The sequence below is a fragment of the Solanum lycopersicum genome, chromosome 8 (genome assembly GCF_036512215.1).
Source record: "Solanum lycopersicum chromosome 8, SLM_r2.1".
Classification (NCBI taxonomy): domain Eukaryota; kingdom Viridiplantae; phylum Streptophyta; class Magnoliopsida; order Solanales; family Solanaceae; genus Solanum; species Solanum lycopersicum.
In genome coordinates, this window is record NC_090807.1 from 57,730,591 (window position 1) to 57,749,431 (window position 18,841).

At 29.2% G+C, this 18,841-nt stretch overlaps 1 protein-coding gene across 4 annotated transcripts; it reads right to left on the reverse strand.

The window, feature by feature from the left end:
* Nucleotides 1-1,118: 1,118 nt before the first annotated feature.
* Nucleotides 1,119-17,458, reverse strand: LOC101266961 (uncharacterized). 4 transcript variants are annotated; one of them, XM_004245158.5, is made up of 5 exons: nt 17,055-17,455; nt 8,109-8,183; nt 5,124-5,338; nt 2,858-4,005; nt 1,119-1,515 (listed from the first exon to the last, which is right to left on the reverse strand). In XM_004245158.5, exons 4-5 carry the CDS (start codon nt 3,925-3,927, stop codon nt 1,467-1,469), a joined length of 1,119 nt encoding a protein of 372 aa, XP_004245206.2. In that variant the 5' UTR covers nt 3,928-4,005; nt 5,124-5,338; nt 8,109-8,183; nt 17,055-17,455; the 3' UTR covers nt 1,119-1,466. The 4 variants fall into 4 exon arrangements, with proteins under 4 accessions (XP_004245206.2, XP_069144263.1, XP_069144262.1 ...); XM_019215398.3 differs by lacking the exon at nt 1,119-1,515 and adding an exon at nt 2,130-2,464; XM_069288162.1 differs by lacking the exon at nt 8,109-8,183 and having other exon boundaries at nt 17,055-17,458.
* Nucleotides 17,459-18,841: the final 1,383 nt, after the last annotated feature.

The window sequence follows — 18,841 nt, forward strand, 5'->3', positions numbered from 1 at the left end:
ACAGGGAATATGCATGGAAGAGCTTAAGACTCATCTTCTCTTTTATTTAATTATTCAATAATCTTTGGAACATGTGATGAAGACAAAATGAATTATTTTTTCGTTAAAAAAAAGAAAGAATCAAATCAACTCAAAAAATTGTGTTTATGATAGTATAATACTCTCAAAGATTCGATTTTTGTTACTCTTATAATTTAGAGGGAACTAAAGAAGAAACATAATTACTTCTTTACTTTTTTTGAATTATTCCTATAACCATTTACTTTTGAATAATATAAAAAATAGACATGATTTATGACTATTTCTTTTATTGTAAAAAAAAATAACTAAATGATAGGTGAGATGAAAGCTATTTTAATTTGAAGAATAATTTAAGCTTGTCTATTTCATTTATTTTAGTGCCTCATTATTTTTTTTCTTCCAACTTTATGAATTGCAAGATTACGTCGTAAAAAAATAAAATTACAAGGTCAAACAATATTATAAGGATAAATTTCATAAATATATAATAATATAATTTTATTTATATTAAATATAGTTAAATTTTCATTTACATACAAATAATTCAAAATTTGTGATATATATGTATAGGCAATTAAAATTAATTTCAACAAAATGGTTATATGTATAAATAAAGTATCGATATGTATATATAACGTATATCATACTATATAAATAATGTATAACTATATCAAAAAAGATGTATATGTATCATTTAAACAAATACATTATTGTTCTCCTCTGACTAATTCATATCTCCTCTAAATAATCTCAAAGTTTAGATAATAAGCTCTCTTTTTCAAATTTTTATATATATTATTTACTTAAAGACGATTCACATTTGCAACACATTAATTTTCAAAGAAGAATGTTATTTTACGCTCACTTTTAATATGAAATAAAGTTTTCTGAGTTTTTGACAAATTATGATAATTACTTCTTCAAGCATTCTCACCTGTGCATTTGTTCAATTTTTTACTGCCTCTTTACCCTTTCAAATCCTTAATATAACCAAAAAATTGAGAAAAGAGTAATGACCCTTTTTAAAAAAAAAATGAAACTTTCAATAATTTAGTCGCAGAATTGTAAAATATTACTTGTGAAAATACGCAACCAAATAAAATACAAAATTTTCTAAAAATATAAATTAAAATACAATGATGAGAACCATTAAATATCAGATATCTCATATAATTGACAGAAAAGAAAAACTGGGAGACATACATATAATAAAATAATTTCTCCCTCATCTATTATTTTTCTCTAGACCCTGCGATTTCTAGCAAACGCCTTTATTACTGATCATTTTTTTAATAAATAAAAATAAAATAAAAAGGCAAACAAATGGAGAAATTTAAAATCCTCCTTCCCCAAAAGAAAGAAAAAAAAACAGCAATTTGGGGCTTTAATATAAAGGCCAAAGATTTGATTATGATTATAAAAAAAAAAAACAATCAATCTTCTTTTCAAGCTAACCATTCCACATCCATCCCTTCAATTTCTTCAATGTCCATACTGTAACAACACACAGAAATTTAAAATAAAATAAGAATATGGAAAACATAATAGTTTTTGTGACATATTCATAACAAATATTCTCTGGAATAGTTATAAAAAAAATACCCTTAAAAAAGAACAATGAAAATATAATAATTTAAAAGTCAGATTTGATTATGATGATGATAACAATAATGATAGGAATATATAAATAAAGGATCAACTTTCTTCTTTTTAGTGAAAGAAAAAGAAATATAGAAATACAATTTACGGATCTTTTTTAATTTAATGTTCGATATCTATACCTAATTTGAAAGGTAAAAACATTATATATAAATCAAGTGTGGTTTCATTTTTAGATTTCAGATCTTAAATATTTTATAAATTTTAATTTTTCATATAGAGATCACAAAGACATCCTTTTTCAAGAGATCTTGCAAATTTTTTGATATTTTTAAAAATCAAAATCTCGAATAAATTCTTAGGTGTTCGCAAAGAAAGTATGAAGACATTAGTAATCTTGAATCTCTTAAATTCTTACGATATTTATTAAAATATCAAACTATATCACCTTTCTTAATAATTAAATATTTTTAAGAAAATCATAAAATACATTATTAACAACGCAATAATTTTAAAAGAGAAGAACCTAAAACTAAATAGATTTGTACCTTCCATGTTAATTATTAAGATAATTAATTTTCAAATAAAAATGAACAGCTGCTAGAGATAATTACAAATTCAATATTTTCTCAACAAACCCCTAACACAAAAAAAAAGAAAAAAGAAACACAATTTTTTTTTAAAAAAAAAAAGAAAGAAAAGGTGGGCCCAATGGGTTGTCTGTTTCATTTGTTCCACCGTTTGACGTGTCAAAGCTAGCTAAGACCCATACTTCCGTATACATTTAATACCAACAAAACATGATATGCTAATACCATGCATCAGTTTTGGCCATGGAAATTTCCTAAAATAAATTGTCACTGATGTTAAATAAGTCGGGAGAATAACTTGATGGCATTAAACTTTTGCTAATTATACATGAAGTTCAACAAATAAGATTATATTTAATATGTTATACTCAATTCATTTCTGTGGGCGACTATTTTTTTTAACTATAAAAATAAACAAAGAGCATCTTGTACAGTAAGATGACATAGGAACAAAAAAAACATTTCCTATTATTTTAAACATAAAAATCAACCTAAAAATGAAAAATGAAAGAACTCCTAGTGTAATTTCATAGGATATATGAAAGGTTATTTTCGAAAGATTCACGATTCAAGCAGATTATACGAATGTAAAGAAGAATAGCAAATAATAATGAAAACAGAAGTGAAATTGAGTAAGAAATAGTTACCATGGTAAGGTAGGATGCGAATAGGTATCATCAACATGTTGTTGCAAGAAGGTTTCATTTGGATTAAACCATGGAGGGAATTCCATGACTTCATCAAATGGATAACATCCATAATCCTCAGCAACGTTTTTGTCATCAGGTCCAATTTCCATGGTTTTCAAGAACTTGAACCACCAAGCTGAAGTTGCCAAATTGAGTGTGTCATTCCACTCCATCTCATGTTGTTCCCCTACTGATCTAATCTCTTCCATTTCTTGGTCATCCATTGATGGATGCAGCCTTGAATTCACCATTTCACTTATAGGACCAACCCCTTCTCCCACACAATGGAATTCATCTGAAGAAGATGAAGGAGATGATGATGAAAAGATTGAATTTTTATTGTTCATGCTACAATAAGGGGTTGCATCTAAATTGTTGAAATCATGGAAATTGAGATTTAATCCTAATGTTTGGTTGGGAAGTGGAAAATTCAGGTTGTCTTGGAGTGAACCAAAGGATGAAACAGGACAAGTATAAGGATATTGAGGATGACAAGGGAAGGTTGAATTGGAGAAATTTTCCATGTTGTAACATGGTAAGTTATTAGCCATATTGTTGGAAGCATAAATCCTGGGGTTTCTCCGGGATTTTTGCTTCCCTTGTTCTTCTCCTAAAGATTCTTGAGGCCATGTCTGCAACGACTGTGGCTCGGTGTGAGATTGTTGTTGTTGTTGCTGCTGCTGTTGTTTCATAGACGCTCTATGAAACTTAAGGGCGGTGACAATCTCACGCCGAGCCTCAGCCATATTTAAAAGCCTCTCTTGATAAGGCCTACTGGTGTGGAGTCTCCTCCTCACTTGTTTCTTTTTAATCTGTGGTGGTGCTGCTGCTGGCTGTGGTGATGACAATTGTGTATCACTACACAAATTATCATCAAGCTTTGTTGAATTCTCTAGTGAATCATCATGGTCTTTAGGATTCAAAGGATCTTTGGTTCTTGAAGAAGTTAACTGCTTAACTAAGCTTCTAATATAGGCACCAGATAGATGAGGCTCTTGTTTTAGTTTATCAACCTTTGCTACTTCCATAACTCCTCCTTCCTTTGGTGATGATCTTCCCCTTATCTTTTACTCAAATGGCTTTGCTTTTTGCACACTTTTTGGGATCTATTTTAGGATGGAAATGGAGGTTAGAGCAAGAAGGTCGGTCTAAAGAAACATGTCATTCACTTTCTGAGGAGCCAAAGTACACACTATGCAGAGGAGAGGCAGAGGTTAGGAAGGTCTCTTGGGTGCATATAAATAGCTAGAGACAGTCTAGGGTTTTTAAATACTTTTGGAGTTTTCCTATTTTTCTACTATTCTTTTGTTACTTAGTCTTAGATGGGGGTAGTTAGGAAGAGTTCCATAACAGATTTTACTCTACAAAATGACAGTTACATGTGTAAGCACCCTCCTCCTTTTTTTAATAGGATCAAGTTAAAAGGATGTATGAGACATAATCTTCCATAATAGTTGGAGGATCCACTATAACAACATCAAGTGTAACTCGATACACAAAGCATTTCATATTAGCAGGGTTCGAAGAAAAACCGCACCACATCGGGTGTGATGTAGACAATCTACCCTAATACAAGCATTAGTGATTGCTTCCACTACTCAACCTGTAACCTATAGGTTACACTAAGACAACTTTAACCTATAAGTAAATTTGAGTATTGAGCCGAATCAAGTTGAGTCGAGTTAAGCCTATTGAACTTGCTATGGTAACAAGTTAAATCAAGTCTGAGGTAAACTCAACCATGAGTCCATATTTAAAATCCTCTGTTCGTTTTTACTTGTTTTGGATAAACTAATCTCATTACATAAATAACACATAAAGTTGGTGTTATGACTAGCTCAACCACATCTATCATTTAAGTTGTCAAAGTCAAAGTTCAAACCTTTAATTCTAAACATAGTTTTCAAAAGGATAAGCCAAACTAGAAAACAAAATCAAATCCATCATCAAAGCAAACAATTTGACTAGTGTCCATTACGCTAAGCCAAATCAAGGTTAGAAAGACTCCAAAGTGTGAAATAATGGACTTTCACAGGATTCATGTACATTGATGACTTCGGTGCTGCATATAAGTCTTTACACTAAGGCATGTTCATGTGACCTTTTGGTTAGGCTAGAAAAGTCTCATTATACATATATGCAGTGTTCAAAAAATAAAACAACTAAAGAAACAAGAAATGTAAACACAATTGGGAGAATAAAGAAAAGGCAGTACCAAACCTACCAGACTTAGTTCAAGGGGCAAAGGTTGACGGACTAGTGATTTACGCCACTGGTTCGAGCCTTGTAGTATGCGAATTAAAAGCCTGATATTTAAGTGGAAACGGTAAAAAGGATGAATCCATTATTTCCAAGTTTGGAAGGATACAATTGGTCTTAAGGGTTGCCACCCACATCCAAAAGAAAAGGCAGTCCACTAGCCTCCACCATAATTAAGGCCTGCAAAAAGACCACCAATGCTCAGAAAATCAAGCATCTTTTACTTATCTAACCGTTGACAAATTAATTTTCAGAATTACCTATTTTACTACCTCTAAGAAATGGTTAAGACAGGATAGATCAATCATTCAACTAGAGAAAGAATCAGGGTAGGGTCGTTTGGTAAAGTGTATTAAAATAGGACCTAAATAGGATGTATTAATTATGTTGGGATTAGTAATTCAGGAATGTGATATGCTGAGATTAGATATGTTGGAATCATTTCTTATTCATTGTTTGATTTGGTGTATTACGGTCAATTTTATCTTTAACCATTCTTATGCATAAATCTGTAACCCTTGTATTACTAATATCATGATTTGTTATGTATTGGTTACACACTCCATGATACTGAACAAGGTGTATAACGAATACATAAAATAAATATTTATATTATATAATATCATATCTAATACATATATTAGATTCTCTTATACTTCCTACCAAACGTGACCCCTCAATGTTTATATCTCTAAACTACTTGTCTCTTCATTTTCATAAAGCATTAGGAGTGTGGCAAAATGCTCATTTTCATTTTCATTTCCAACGATTAAAATTAAGGAAAATACACACACATATACGTCAAGGCAGAAAAACAGAGTTGATCTACATATTCTATACATATCTTTTGTACAAGATATAGATGTATGTAATAATCCTCAATTACAAACTAATTAAGTAATTCTATTTAATGCACAAAAGGGCAAAGATAACTTCATGACATGGCCCTGCACCTCTTAAGTCATCAATTTCAGAGGCCAATTACTACTTTAGTTATCAGATATATATTAACACAAAAGTTATTCTAAAGGGTATTTTAAGCAGCTATTTGTTATTTTAATAATGTTAAAATAAAAATAGAATGCTAGAAATAGAGAAGTAGTACTAAGGTGTTAGGTGAAAGAAGGATACATATCAAACTATAAGGTAACTTGTAAATTACTAACAATTTTATATAAGAGTAGATTCTAGTTTCTAGAGTCCGGTATATATCTGCAAGATGAATGTTGTAGAGATGTGGAGATTAAAATGGATGTGCAATCATACTAGATTAGATAAAATAAAAAATAACTCCATCAGAAGTTACAAATAGCACGTACTGAGTAAAAAAGAGAAAAAGACCAATTTATATGATCTAGTCATGTTTTGTGTCAATCACCATATGGATCATTTGTAGGTGTGAAATCATGGTAAGTGGGAATGAGGTACACCTAAATTACATTGAAGAAGTTGTCTTGAAATTCATGCAAACCTAGCAATAAATAGAGAAGCTGAGTCGGAATATGTTTTAGCATGTTAATATTTTTACTTTTATGACATTATCATTTCAAGGTGTCTGAAATTTCTATGCTTGTAGAACAACATGATCAATGAGAAATCATATAGCCGACCCTAGATTACATTAGATTGAGGCTTTTAGTTGTTTTGTGGTTGAAGACTTTTGACACTTGTTCCATTTTTCAATTAATTGAAAAAGAGGGTAATTTAGGCATACAACTTTCTGATGGTTTTGAAGCAATTTGTGTGGAGGCTACCATGGGACCGGGATCAAAACGTCACCAGAAGGCCTACAGAAACTGACAGGAGAATCTCCATACTATTGTAACCTCATTTCTTTGTATAAACAATTGTATGTGAACATAATAATAATAGTATTTGTTTAATAAAATCCAATATTTATGTACAAATTGTTGATATGACTAGTGTCTGTTACTTAAAACAGAGAACTTGGACCTTTTGGAAAGGCTAGCCTGTTAAAGACAGAAATGTTCCATACCTCCCCCTTCCTTTTCTCTCTGTTTTCTTTCATATATATTTCTGCTTTTCTTCCAAACAGTTTCTATTTAATTTCTAATGCTACTTGGACCTGCCACTGGCATGGCTCCTAACTCTTTTTCAAGATTAGAGTAACAGCAAATAGGTAAAATCGGATTAGCAGAGGGTTTATCAAAAATAATTTTACCTTTACAGGATAGAAATATAACTACATACATACCATCCTCATAAAATTGCACTTATAAAATTACACCAAGCAATGATAGTTATAATAAAGAACCAAACACTAGAAAGAGAGTCATTAAATAACATAGCCCCAACTCACTAAGGGTAACCAAACTATTAAAGGACTAGAATAACAAACTTGGAATCTATATAGTTCAAATTCCACTAGAAACGGTGGTAGGTGAATTCTCCCATTTGCCCAAACTTTGTGTACAAATTACCATAAAGTTGTGTCAATAGGTGATAAAAGAGCAGGTTGAATAAAATATGAGCGGATCAAAAATAAAAAAAATATTCAATTAGACTTTTTATTTATCACAGATAGAAAATATGTTAATTGATGAATAATATAAATTTAATTTTCATTTTTTTTTAAAATCGGATATCCAACTCGTATCTAATGGATCGGATTAGATGGGGTTACTTGTTCTTTTTAATCATTTTACCAGCCCTATTGTACTGGGATTAGTCAACTCAGACATTAATCACATGTGTAAATTGACTCAGACATCAACGTTATTAAAAAAATTGATCCTCTAATATCTATTCACTACCAAAGGCCTATAATTTAGAATAATACTGAATAAAATATTTAATTAATTACACTTAAAGGTGTAGCTTAGTGGTCAATGAATTTTGAGAATTATTTAGTTTCAAATTTAAATTCTAATAGAGATAAAAATATACTAGGTGATTTCTTTTCATCTGTAACTTTGGTTGATAGAGTTACCTGATACATGATCTTGGTGAAAGATGATAAATATCCCGTAAAATTAGTCGAAGTACACATAAATTAACTCGATCACTGCAATCATAAAAAAAATGTAATTTCGGTCAAACTATAAGCTTCAAATTGATTAAAACTTGTCTAACTAATAATAAGTTCAATTAATCTCCAGGTTTTGGTTCACTGATAAGTGTGCATACATCAAGATTAACAATAAATTCAATTAATCTTCGGGCTTTGATTTAATGGTAAGAGTGCATTTAGTATGTAAATTAGATACTTAGGCATGGAAAAGTAAAAGTATAGATTAATTATCTATCGAGTTTCAAACCATGTCAATCCTGCAAGGATTTATAACGAAATAAAAATAAGAATCAATCAACTATTTGGAGTTACATCCCCGACACCTTCTGTTATCTTCACGAGTATGACACTGTAGTGTACGTAGGAAGCAAATGCAGTAATCTGTCCCAGAAACTTACAAGTTCATTCCAAAAACTATGAATTAATAAATAATACCATCATACAACTATTGGGACATAGCCATGAGATTTCACTAGAGTTTCAATTTTAACATGCGTTTCGATATGTGATTTTATATTTTAATTTTAAATTATGAGATGAAATTTTAAATTCTCCAAAAAGCTTAATTTGAAAATTCATATCATGATTTTACATTTGCAAATAAAAAAAAAATTAATTCACAAATTTATAAATTGCATAAAAAATCTATTATTTTATATTTTTTATGAAAATACGAAAAAAGTGATGAAATATTCACGCAATATAAATATGATAAAATAGTTACTAATGATATTGATCATACTCAATTTTATTAAAGAATAGTACACTACAAATCTACAACTAATGTTTTAATAAATGTTCTATTTTCTTTAGCATAACTTTACGGTAGTATGTTATACTTTTGTTATGAACTTTTGTATATTTAATAAAATTGTATAAAGAATTGATGCAATTTTTATAGTTTCACAATTAAGGGAATTCTTATGTTTAGGAGCAAACATAAGACTCAAAATTTTCAATTGCATATCCAATAAAACTTCAATTTTATCTCATAAGAATTTAAATTATTATTTCAACCCTTAATTTAACATTCCTAATTGCAATGACAAGAAAAACCTGCGATCACTATTCTTTGGGTGCACACGGAGTAAAATTTCCGTTTCTATGCAATAGTTCGCAAACCACATAGGAGAGTTAATCCATACTAGGCAAATCTGGTGCGACAAGCTCGACCCAAAAGACAAACCTCTTATTTTCGCTGGCAAGGAATTTCAAACCTGAGACCTTCAAGTGATTTCAACGTGAAAGTCCCAAGGTCAAGCCTTTGTGCCACTCTAAAAGGATTGTCCTTGGGCCTTTTCACTCCAAAACAAGCAATTTTTACTAAACTAGCTAGAAAAGTTTAAAGTTATTTCCATTTTTGTTATTATTTGTATGATGTTTTCTGTTCTATGATCCAAACCAGTAAAGGATAACTGTGAAAGCTGTGTTATTTGCTCAATTCACATGGAAATGTCCAATCTATCACCAGGAGGAAAAAAAGGCTCTTAATGGTATCCAACCTTTCACATAACTGTGCAAGTTAAAGGTGTCAGGCAAACAATATTACTAAATGTCAATAATTACTCAAAAATACCAATTATAGGAAAAGGTTAAGTTTTCTCCCAAATATCGTAGACATGATTTGTTTGAATATGAATACAAAATCAAAATTTTATCACTAAAAACTTGAAAAACTTACAAAATCTATGTTTCAAAGTTCAAATTCTATATTTTAAAGTTTGAAATTGAAATGATATGGAAATACAATAAATCAATGATTATTTGAAATGATGTCCCAATATTATTTTGAGTTTTGAAATCAATATCCATTGTCAAATGTTATTTGATAGGCAAGAATTTTCTCTGAGAAAGTCGTATTATTATGTATCTTTAAAAATAATTCTTCGATTTTGCTGTAGTGATGGACGAATTGACATGACAATTTTAAGGGGAAGTGTTGTGTTGTATGTTATTCACAGTAACACAATTTTAATTGGCAAGACGTGGAGTGATTTAACAATAAGATGAAAATTTAGAGATAGACCCTAGAGTCAAATCAGGGATAAACATGAGTGGTGGTTAGATCAATATTATGGTGGTTAGATTAATATTACTGTATATGGTAAGATATTGATCAGTCAAAGATCGCATATATTTTTAATATTGACAGGATAAAAGAAGTGAAACCGAAATGATTTAAGTAAAATTATATGAGGTGTACTATTGTTGTTTTTGTCAGCTTAAAATGCTTGGCATCACTCCATTTCTTTAGTACAACTTCCAAAATTTTCAAGCACTCAGAATTCTTTAAATTAAACAAATTTTCACTTTAATGTGCTACTTTTTCTACCTTCACTAACACTTCAAAACTCAAGAAATATCTAAGCAAATATCTTCAAATAAAATAAAAGATATAAAGTACTATCTTATTATAGGGGACCAGATAGTACAATAAAATTGGCCTAAAGTAAATACACTGCCATCTCTAGTGTACAATTTTGACACACATGTAGACAACAATTTTGACATTAGACATGTAGATAATCGTTTTGACTATTTCACCTAGTAAGATATATAATAATTTTGACACTAGATATGTTCTGTTTCATCAAATGTTCAATATTGTTAAATAATAATTTTGTCAATCAAAATTTAGTAAAATATTATCTAATATCAATATAAGAAGTATACAACTAGAGGGTAAAAAGTCTATGTGATGTAATGCTAAACTTTTTTCACTTTCACTATATTTATACATTTCTTAGCTTCAAGCAGTATAACAAGTTATAAGGTTAATTAATTTTGAAGCATATGCTAATCTTTAATTTCATTACCAAACAAACTATACATGGGGATTGGGGAGTGCATTTGAACAATTAAATACTTTTGCAACCAAAAAACAAAAATTGTATTACTATTTCAATTCCATATTTAGACATAGTCTGAGGTTGTTCAAGGCTTAATTATTAGTAAGACCTTATAACACATTAGGATGGCAAATTGAATGTGCATTTATTGTCAAAATACGAATCCAATACTTAACCCACAGATTTCTGCACATTACCACATTGCGTGTGGTCCGAATATATAGAACTAATGGATACTCTTAAGTTATTTTTATTTATTCACTTTAAATTTTATACGTTCTAACCCAAAGATGTTTACACATTACCACATTATGTGTGGTCCGAATACATAGAACTAATAGATACTCATTGATTACTCTTATTTGTCCACTTTAAACTTTATACGTTCTTAAAAATATAATTTAATGTTTTAGATTTTACTAGGAAATGCTTTTTCTGAACAATTCTCTATTCAACATATGTTGTTCACTATTGATTTGATATATCCCTTACTAATTATAAATAGAAGGATAATTTTACTATATTATCTTTTGAATATAATAAATACAAAGTCTTGAAAAATATTATAAGAAATGACTAATTAATGATGAGGTTAAATTAAGAACCAAGTATAAAATTATCCATTGATTTCATAAAATGGACATATATTATTGGAATCTCAAAATAATATAATAGACAACTATTATTAGGCCTAGGAATTAAATCATTAATATTTATTTCTTAATATATAAAAAATGAAAATTAATTTTTAAAATAATAGACAAGTAAAAGTGATCGAAAGGAATAAAAATTTGCAAATAGGAAAAATAAATTAGCAGGATGCAACACGTAGAAGAATATCTAAGGACAAGCTTTTATTTTATTGATCAGAGATTAATAACTTCTTGGTCCATTATTTTTTTTCAGAAAAAACAGATAACTATCTAGAAATTAATACTATAGACACCACCGACCAGAATAAGGTAGGTGATGGAGATGAAATTACCAAATTGAATACTCAAAAATGAATTGCAAGTTACAATTCAAAAAAAAATATTGTATTCAAAACTTTGGTTTGGTAGATATTCTTCTACCAAACAATATTGGTTAGCACTTTCTCGTCTCAACTATTCTATTTTTATTTTATAGGTAACATCTTTACCTTTTATATGGTATCTCAATTAATTTTATATCGTATCTACTATTTCCAGGCAAAGTAGCTGTTAACTATGCTAAAATCTCGCTAAATCAATATTCAATTATTTAATAACTTTTGTAAGATAATATTTTTCTTTCGATTTTAATTTGGATCAATAAAAAAAGTCACTCATTTTGATAAGATAATAAGATAATATATTTTCTGAAGATTCTTATATAAATATATGTCCTATTGATATTATAAATTAATAATTCATTAAACGAACAAATATATCCAAGACAATTTAATGAAATATGATTTTATCATATTCTATTATTTTATTAAAATTTAGATCATGTTGAAACTTATCTCTAACTTTTCGTATTGCATCCAAAAGTTTCAGTGTTGTCTATTTAAACTGCACCATAAAACTGTGAAAAGTTCTAAATGTAATAAGTGTTTTCTTACCGCAAATAGTTCCAAAGGTATTATATCATCTTCCACTTTTTCATCAACATTATTTTTTTTAATGGTATCCAGAATTTTTTCTAAACTCTAGACCAACGACATATATAATTTAAACCCATATAACAGGTTATTAACTTCCATTTTAAATAATTATCTCAAGCTCATAAATAACGTTTCACAAGTGGATTTATTTAGATTCTCTGAAGTTATATTAATCTAATGAGGTTTTAGAGCAATTTCTTTGACCAATAAAAAAAATCACATAGTAATATTTATATCTAAGCTTTAAATTTAAAATTAATATCTCCTATTTTAAACACTTCAACAACTGTTAGGTGGCACCCTAATAATTATTGTTAGTACTTATCATTTATCCTCTCTAGATGGAAGAAAAACTGCTTACTGGAAGGTACCATTCACAAAGAATGGTGAAAGGGTTCTTTTTAAAGTGTGTCTTTTAAATGGTGAATGATATCTCTATTTATAATGTTGAGATATTACTCTCAAAAGTCATCCAATTAATAGATAGATAGTTATCTTGAAAGTTCTTATCATGTTGGAAACAACAATACATGAATCCAATTTATCTGGATAGATCTAATGGATAATCCATATGTTTAATACAATGGATTTGTAACACTCCCCCTTGGATATCCATAGATAATACGTTTCGTTAAAACTTTACTAGGAAAATTCAGTAAACTGAAAAGAAGCCTAGTGAAGAAAAATAGTACACACATTTCATAATACGCTTTGAATGTTACCTCCTTAAAAATCTTACAAGGAAAACTCAAACGTGTATTTCATCCCCCCCCCCCGATAAGAACTTCACTACATATCTCGAAGACGGTGCATTCCGGTCTTGTATCTCAACTTATCAAACGTTGATGTTAGCAATGCCTTAGTGAATAAATCATCAAGATTATCACTTGAACAGATTTGTTGAATTTCTATCTCATCATTTTGTTGAAGATCATGCGTGAAAAAGAACTTCGGTGAAATATGTTTTGTCTGATCTCCTTTAATGTATCCTCCTTTCAATTGAGCTATACATGCAGCATTACTTCGTACATTGTGGTTGCTATATTCTTTTTTAAAGAAAAACCACGCATTTCCTAAATATGGTGGGTCATTGATCTCAACTAGATGCACTCTCAACTTGCTTCATGGATGACTATTATTTCTACTTGATTTGCAAAAGTGGCTACCAACGTTTGCTTCATTGATCACCAAGATATTGTCGTGTCTTCACATGTAAACAAATAGTCTGTTTGTGATCGAGCTTTATACGGATCAGATAAATACCCTACATCTGCATAATTAATCAATCCTGACTTGGATTCATTGAAATATAATAAACTCATGTCCATGATCCCCCAAAGATATCGAAGTATGTGTTTAACACCATCAATGTCTTTTTGTTGGGGAGGAACTGAATCTTGCTAGTAGACTTATTGCAGAACATATATCTGGTCGAGTATTGTTAGCAGAATACAATAGTGCCCCGACTGCACTGAGGTAAGGAGTTTCATCACCAAGAAACTCTTTAACTTCTCTCGAGGTCGAAATGGATCTGTATTGATGTCAAGCGATCTTACCACCATTGGGGTACTCAATGGATGTAAGTTATCCATGTAGAATCGTTTTGATATATTTTCTATGTATGTTGATTGATTAACAAGTATTCCATTTGACAAATTCTCAATTTGTAGGCCAAGATCAAATTTTGTCTTCCCGAGATCTTTCATTTTAAATTCTCTTTTCAGACACTCAACAGCTTCTAAAAGCTCTTTACGAGTTGTCAATGATGTTCAATTCATCAACATACATGGCTATTATAAAAAATTAAGACTCCAATCGTTTAATGAAAATGCGGGAACAAATCGCATCATTTTTGTACTCTTTTTTTAACAAATATTCACTCAAACGATTGTACCACATCTTCCCTGACTGTTTCGATCCATACAATGATTTTTGAAGCTTTATTGAATAAGTCTCGAATCTCTGTATGCTTCAGGCACTTTGGATGCTTCAGAAATTTTCATGAAATTATCGTGGTCCAATGAGTTAAATAGTTAGGACGTGACAACGTCCATTAGACGCAATTCAAGTTTTTCATAAACTGCCAGATTTATGAGATATCTAAAGGTGATTACATCTACCACCGGAGAATATGTCTACATGTAAACAATGTCAAATCTTTGAGAAAAACCTTAAGCAATACGTTTGACTTTATATCTCACGACTTCACTTTTCTCATTTCTTTTCCGTACAAAAACTCATTTGTACCCCATGGCTAGATACCTTCTGGTGTTCGGACTATTGATCCGAAAATTTCACGTTTTCTTAGTGAAGTCAATTCTGCTTTAATTGCATCCTTCAATTTTGGCCTATCATTTCTCTGTCTTCATTCATGAAGAGATTTTGGCTCAAAATTTTCATCGTGTTGCATTATGTCAATAGCAACATTATAGGCAAATATGTTGTCAATCACATATTTCGGTTCCACATCTTTCTCGTCGAGATATAACTCATTGAAATTTCATTGTTTTCAGAAGTTTGAACCTCCTTGGATATTTCATCATGTGTCATGACTTGGGTCTCATCTTCAGAAATTTTTTTCAACCCATAATCATCTTGATTATTTATTCCTTTTCTCTTCGAGAATTTTTATCTTTGGAACCAATTGGTCTACCACGCTTCAAATGTGGTCTAGACTCAGTTGCCTTAACAAATCCAAACAAAATTGCTTTTACAAAAACATTTCATTAAACATGTGGATTATCCATTAGATCTATCCAAACAAATTGGATTCATGTATTGTTGTTTTCAACATAATAAGCACTTTCAAGATAATTATGTATCTATTAATTAGATGACTTTTGGGAGTGATATCTCAACATTATAAATAAAGATATCACTACCATTTGAAATACCAACTAGAATAAGAACAGTTCCCTTCCATCTCATATTTCTTGCCTTCTTCTTCTTATTATTATTATTATATTAGATTCTGAGCTTTCTTTATAATAAAAAGATTATTTTTGAATTTTTCTTCTTAGCCAGAATAAAGCTTAAAAATGTACTTTTTTCGTTTTAGAGTTAAATTATAAGAATTTTGATAAATATTTTAACATGTTTTTTTCATCTTATTGATATGCAAAAAAAATTACAATTTATAGTACTTTTCATATAGTTTTTGAATATCTAAATTTTTTGTTTAAAATATCGAGTTAATATAATCTAATTTAATTTTGAAAATTAATCAAATTAACTATTTAAAAACGCAACATGACAAATAAAAATGGATAGAAGAAGTACCAAACATATTCAAGCTAGTTCTCTATTAATCTTATAATCTCTCTAATTTATATGCTATAACACTTTTACCAATAATAACGATTAGGAGTGTTACAGTAGTCAAATTACAGGTAATATGTTCAATTTGTTTAGAATTTTATATGTTGGGCTCAATATAATTTGAATGTGGTCCAATATCTACTCATTCATGTCTTGATTCATTTTAAGAGAATCCTCAATCGAGCCTAATCTATTCTTCAATTTAAACTCGTTTCAAGACTCTTTATTTGCATTGATGTAATCCTCAATTGAGCCTAATTTAATCTTCAATTTCAATTCGTTTTAAAACTCTTTATTTGAATTGATGCATTATATATTCCTATATTGAAGATATGACATACTACCTATTTTATATATTTTAGTGTCATATATCTTTTTTTACAACAAGAAAACCTGCAGCCGCTACCTTTAGGTGCCACTTGCAAACTACATAGGAGAGGGAACTTGCACTAGATAAGCCTGGTGCGACAAGCTCGATTCAGAAGGCTAACCTCTTGCTTTCGCTGGCAAGAGGTTTTAAACTTGAGACTCCAACATGGAAGTCCCAAGCTCGAACCACAATGGTCCACCCCGAAGGATAATATCATATATCTATTTATAACTTTTTTAAAAACAAATTTCTTAAGTTGAAATTCAAATTATTATTATAAAAGTTATATAATAATATATCAAAATTATTGAAATTAAAAGTCAAATTGAACTAGCCATAACCAAATTCCACTTTTTAGCTTATTTAAGCTCAATATAAATTTGAACGATCAAAACCCAACTCAATTTTCATTGCAACCTATTCTAATATCTTCATTTTCAATCTAACTCGGAATAGTCCACACAAAAAATTAAAATTCAAAACTAAAAATAAAAACGGGGACTCCTTATGCCAAAAGAATGAACTAAATTAACCCGAAATCACAAAAAGAGAGGAGAATCATGTAAGTTGCAGGCAGAGACAAATAAATAAAAATTCTAGAAACACATATGCAAGAAATGCAATATATATTATAATAGAGATAAACAACAACAATAATTATATTTTAAAAAATAGAATTAAAGGTAAGAAAGAGAAGAGACCTGAGTGGTGTTGGATAACATCAAATAGAGAGAAAAAGATGGAATTTGCTTCTTTTTTTCTCTCTCTATTTGTAAGATCTGATCTGATCTGAACAGGAAACCTGATTCCACCAATCATCTTCTTCTTCAGAAATTAGGCCAATTAGATTCTTCCACTAAATACATTAACAAAACCCTATCCTTTTCTTCTTTCGATTCCGTTCACACCTTTGCCGTTTTCTCCTCTCTTATCTTCTTATCCGATTAATCAAAGCTTACTCCCCCGCCGACTAAACCCGCCGCAGCAGAGCGGAGAACTTGGAATTTTTTAGTATTTTACTTTTTAGGTCATCCATTTTTCTTTTTTCTTCTTGTTTTTTATTTTAAAAAGGGTGAAAAGTGTAACCCGAGCACGTTTTAACAACACACAATAATATGTGGTGTACATAATATGTACTAACAAGGTACAATATTGCATCATATGCTAAATCTATTTTATTCTTTTTCATTTTATATTTTTTGTTTATATAAAATTTAAGGAAAACGATTTGAAAGATTTTAATTAAAAATTGTTATTATGATATTAAATTTTACTTATATAGGAAATTTTATTTCCTAAACTATTTAATACGGTATATTAAAGGTAAATATTCCCACAAGGACATATTAGTACTTATAATTAAGTAATTTTTTTTTCACGTAAATATATATATATATATATATCTTTAAAATACATTATCAAATATTGAAGGGATAAAATGTTATTTTCAAAGTTTGGTATCGTAACAACACTTTCGATCAAAATTTAAATATATTTCAGACTTTTTTTAAATTTAAATATATTTCAGACTTTTTTTAAAAAAACTATGTATATATATATATCTAAATAAGTGCTTATGCACATCCAAAATTAGAACTTAGATTATAACTTAAGTTAAAATGGTGATGTACCTATGTCTATCTCCTATGATCTACTATCTATGTAAATAAATGAAATTTTAATAGTCACTAAAGTTTTTTTTAAAAAAAAATAATCTAAAATTTATTTACGATATAGAATAGATAGATAGATAATCTTATAAGAAATTGATGTGAAATATATATTTATTTTTATTAATAATTTTAATTACCTGCGTCAAAACATGTTTTAAGATTATCACATTATAGATTTCATTAAAGTTAATAATATTATTCTTTTACTATGTTCATGATCAATTATAACTTGTAAGATGATCTTGAATTATAACTCAATCAATTTTGTTTATTTTTTATAAATATGATTTAAAAAGAAGCAAAAAAAAAAAGATTAATAATGTAAAGGTACAGTACAGATTTTAAAAAGTCAATTAGGCCAAAAAAAAAAAGAGAGAGAGAATGATCGTTTCTCAAAGTTGAGGGGAGAGTTTAATTTTTAAAGTAAAGTTTGGAGGTTTAAATAATGTTCACCATATATTATCTTATATTTGTATTATGTTGTAAATCCATTGTATATGTGGATGATCCGTTAGAGTTATCCAACAATTAATTGGATTCATGTATTAGTGTTTCCAATGTGATAAGATATTAAGGTGATATGAACCTTGATGATAACTATGTAAATTTCAAGGTGACCTTTGACTATGATATCTCAACACTATAAATAAAGATATCATTCACCATTGTATGATATACTTGAATAAGAAAATTATCTCCTCTATCTTATACTTCTTGTCTTTTTCTTCTTATATTCTGAGCTTTCTTTACAACACGTTATCAGCACGAAGTTGCTACTTGCAAAGGTATTATATAAATATTTTTATTTGATTCAC

What these genes read in the sequence shown, in the direction of transcription:
- LOC101266961 (XM_019215398.3), bottom strand. Translation starts at nt 3,927, where the DNA reads ATGGAAGTAGCAAAGGTTGATAAACTAAAACAAGAGCCTCATCTATCT. An exon ending in TCGCATCCTACCTTACCATG is followed by an intron (nt 2,465 to 2,857) that starts GTAACTATTTCT and finishes AATTTATTTTAG; the next exon opens with GAAATTTCCATGGCCAAAAC.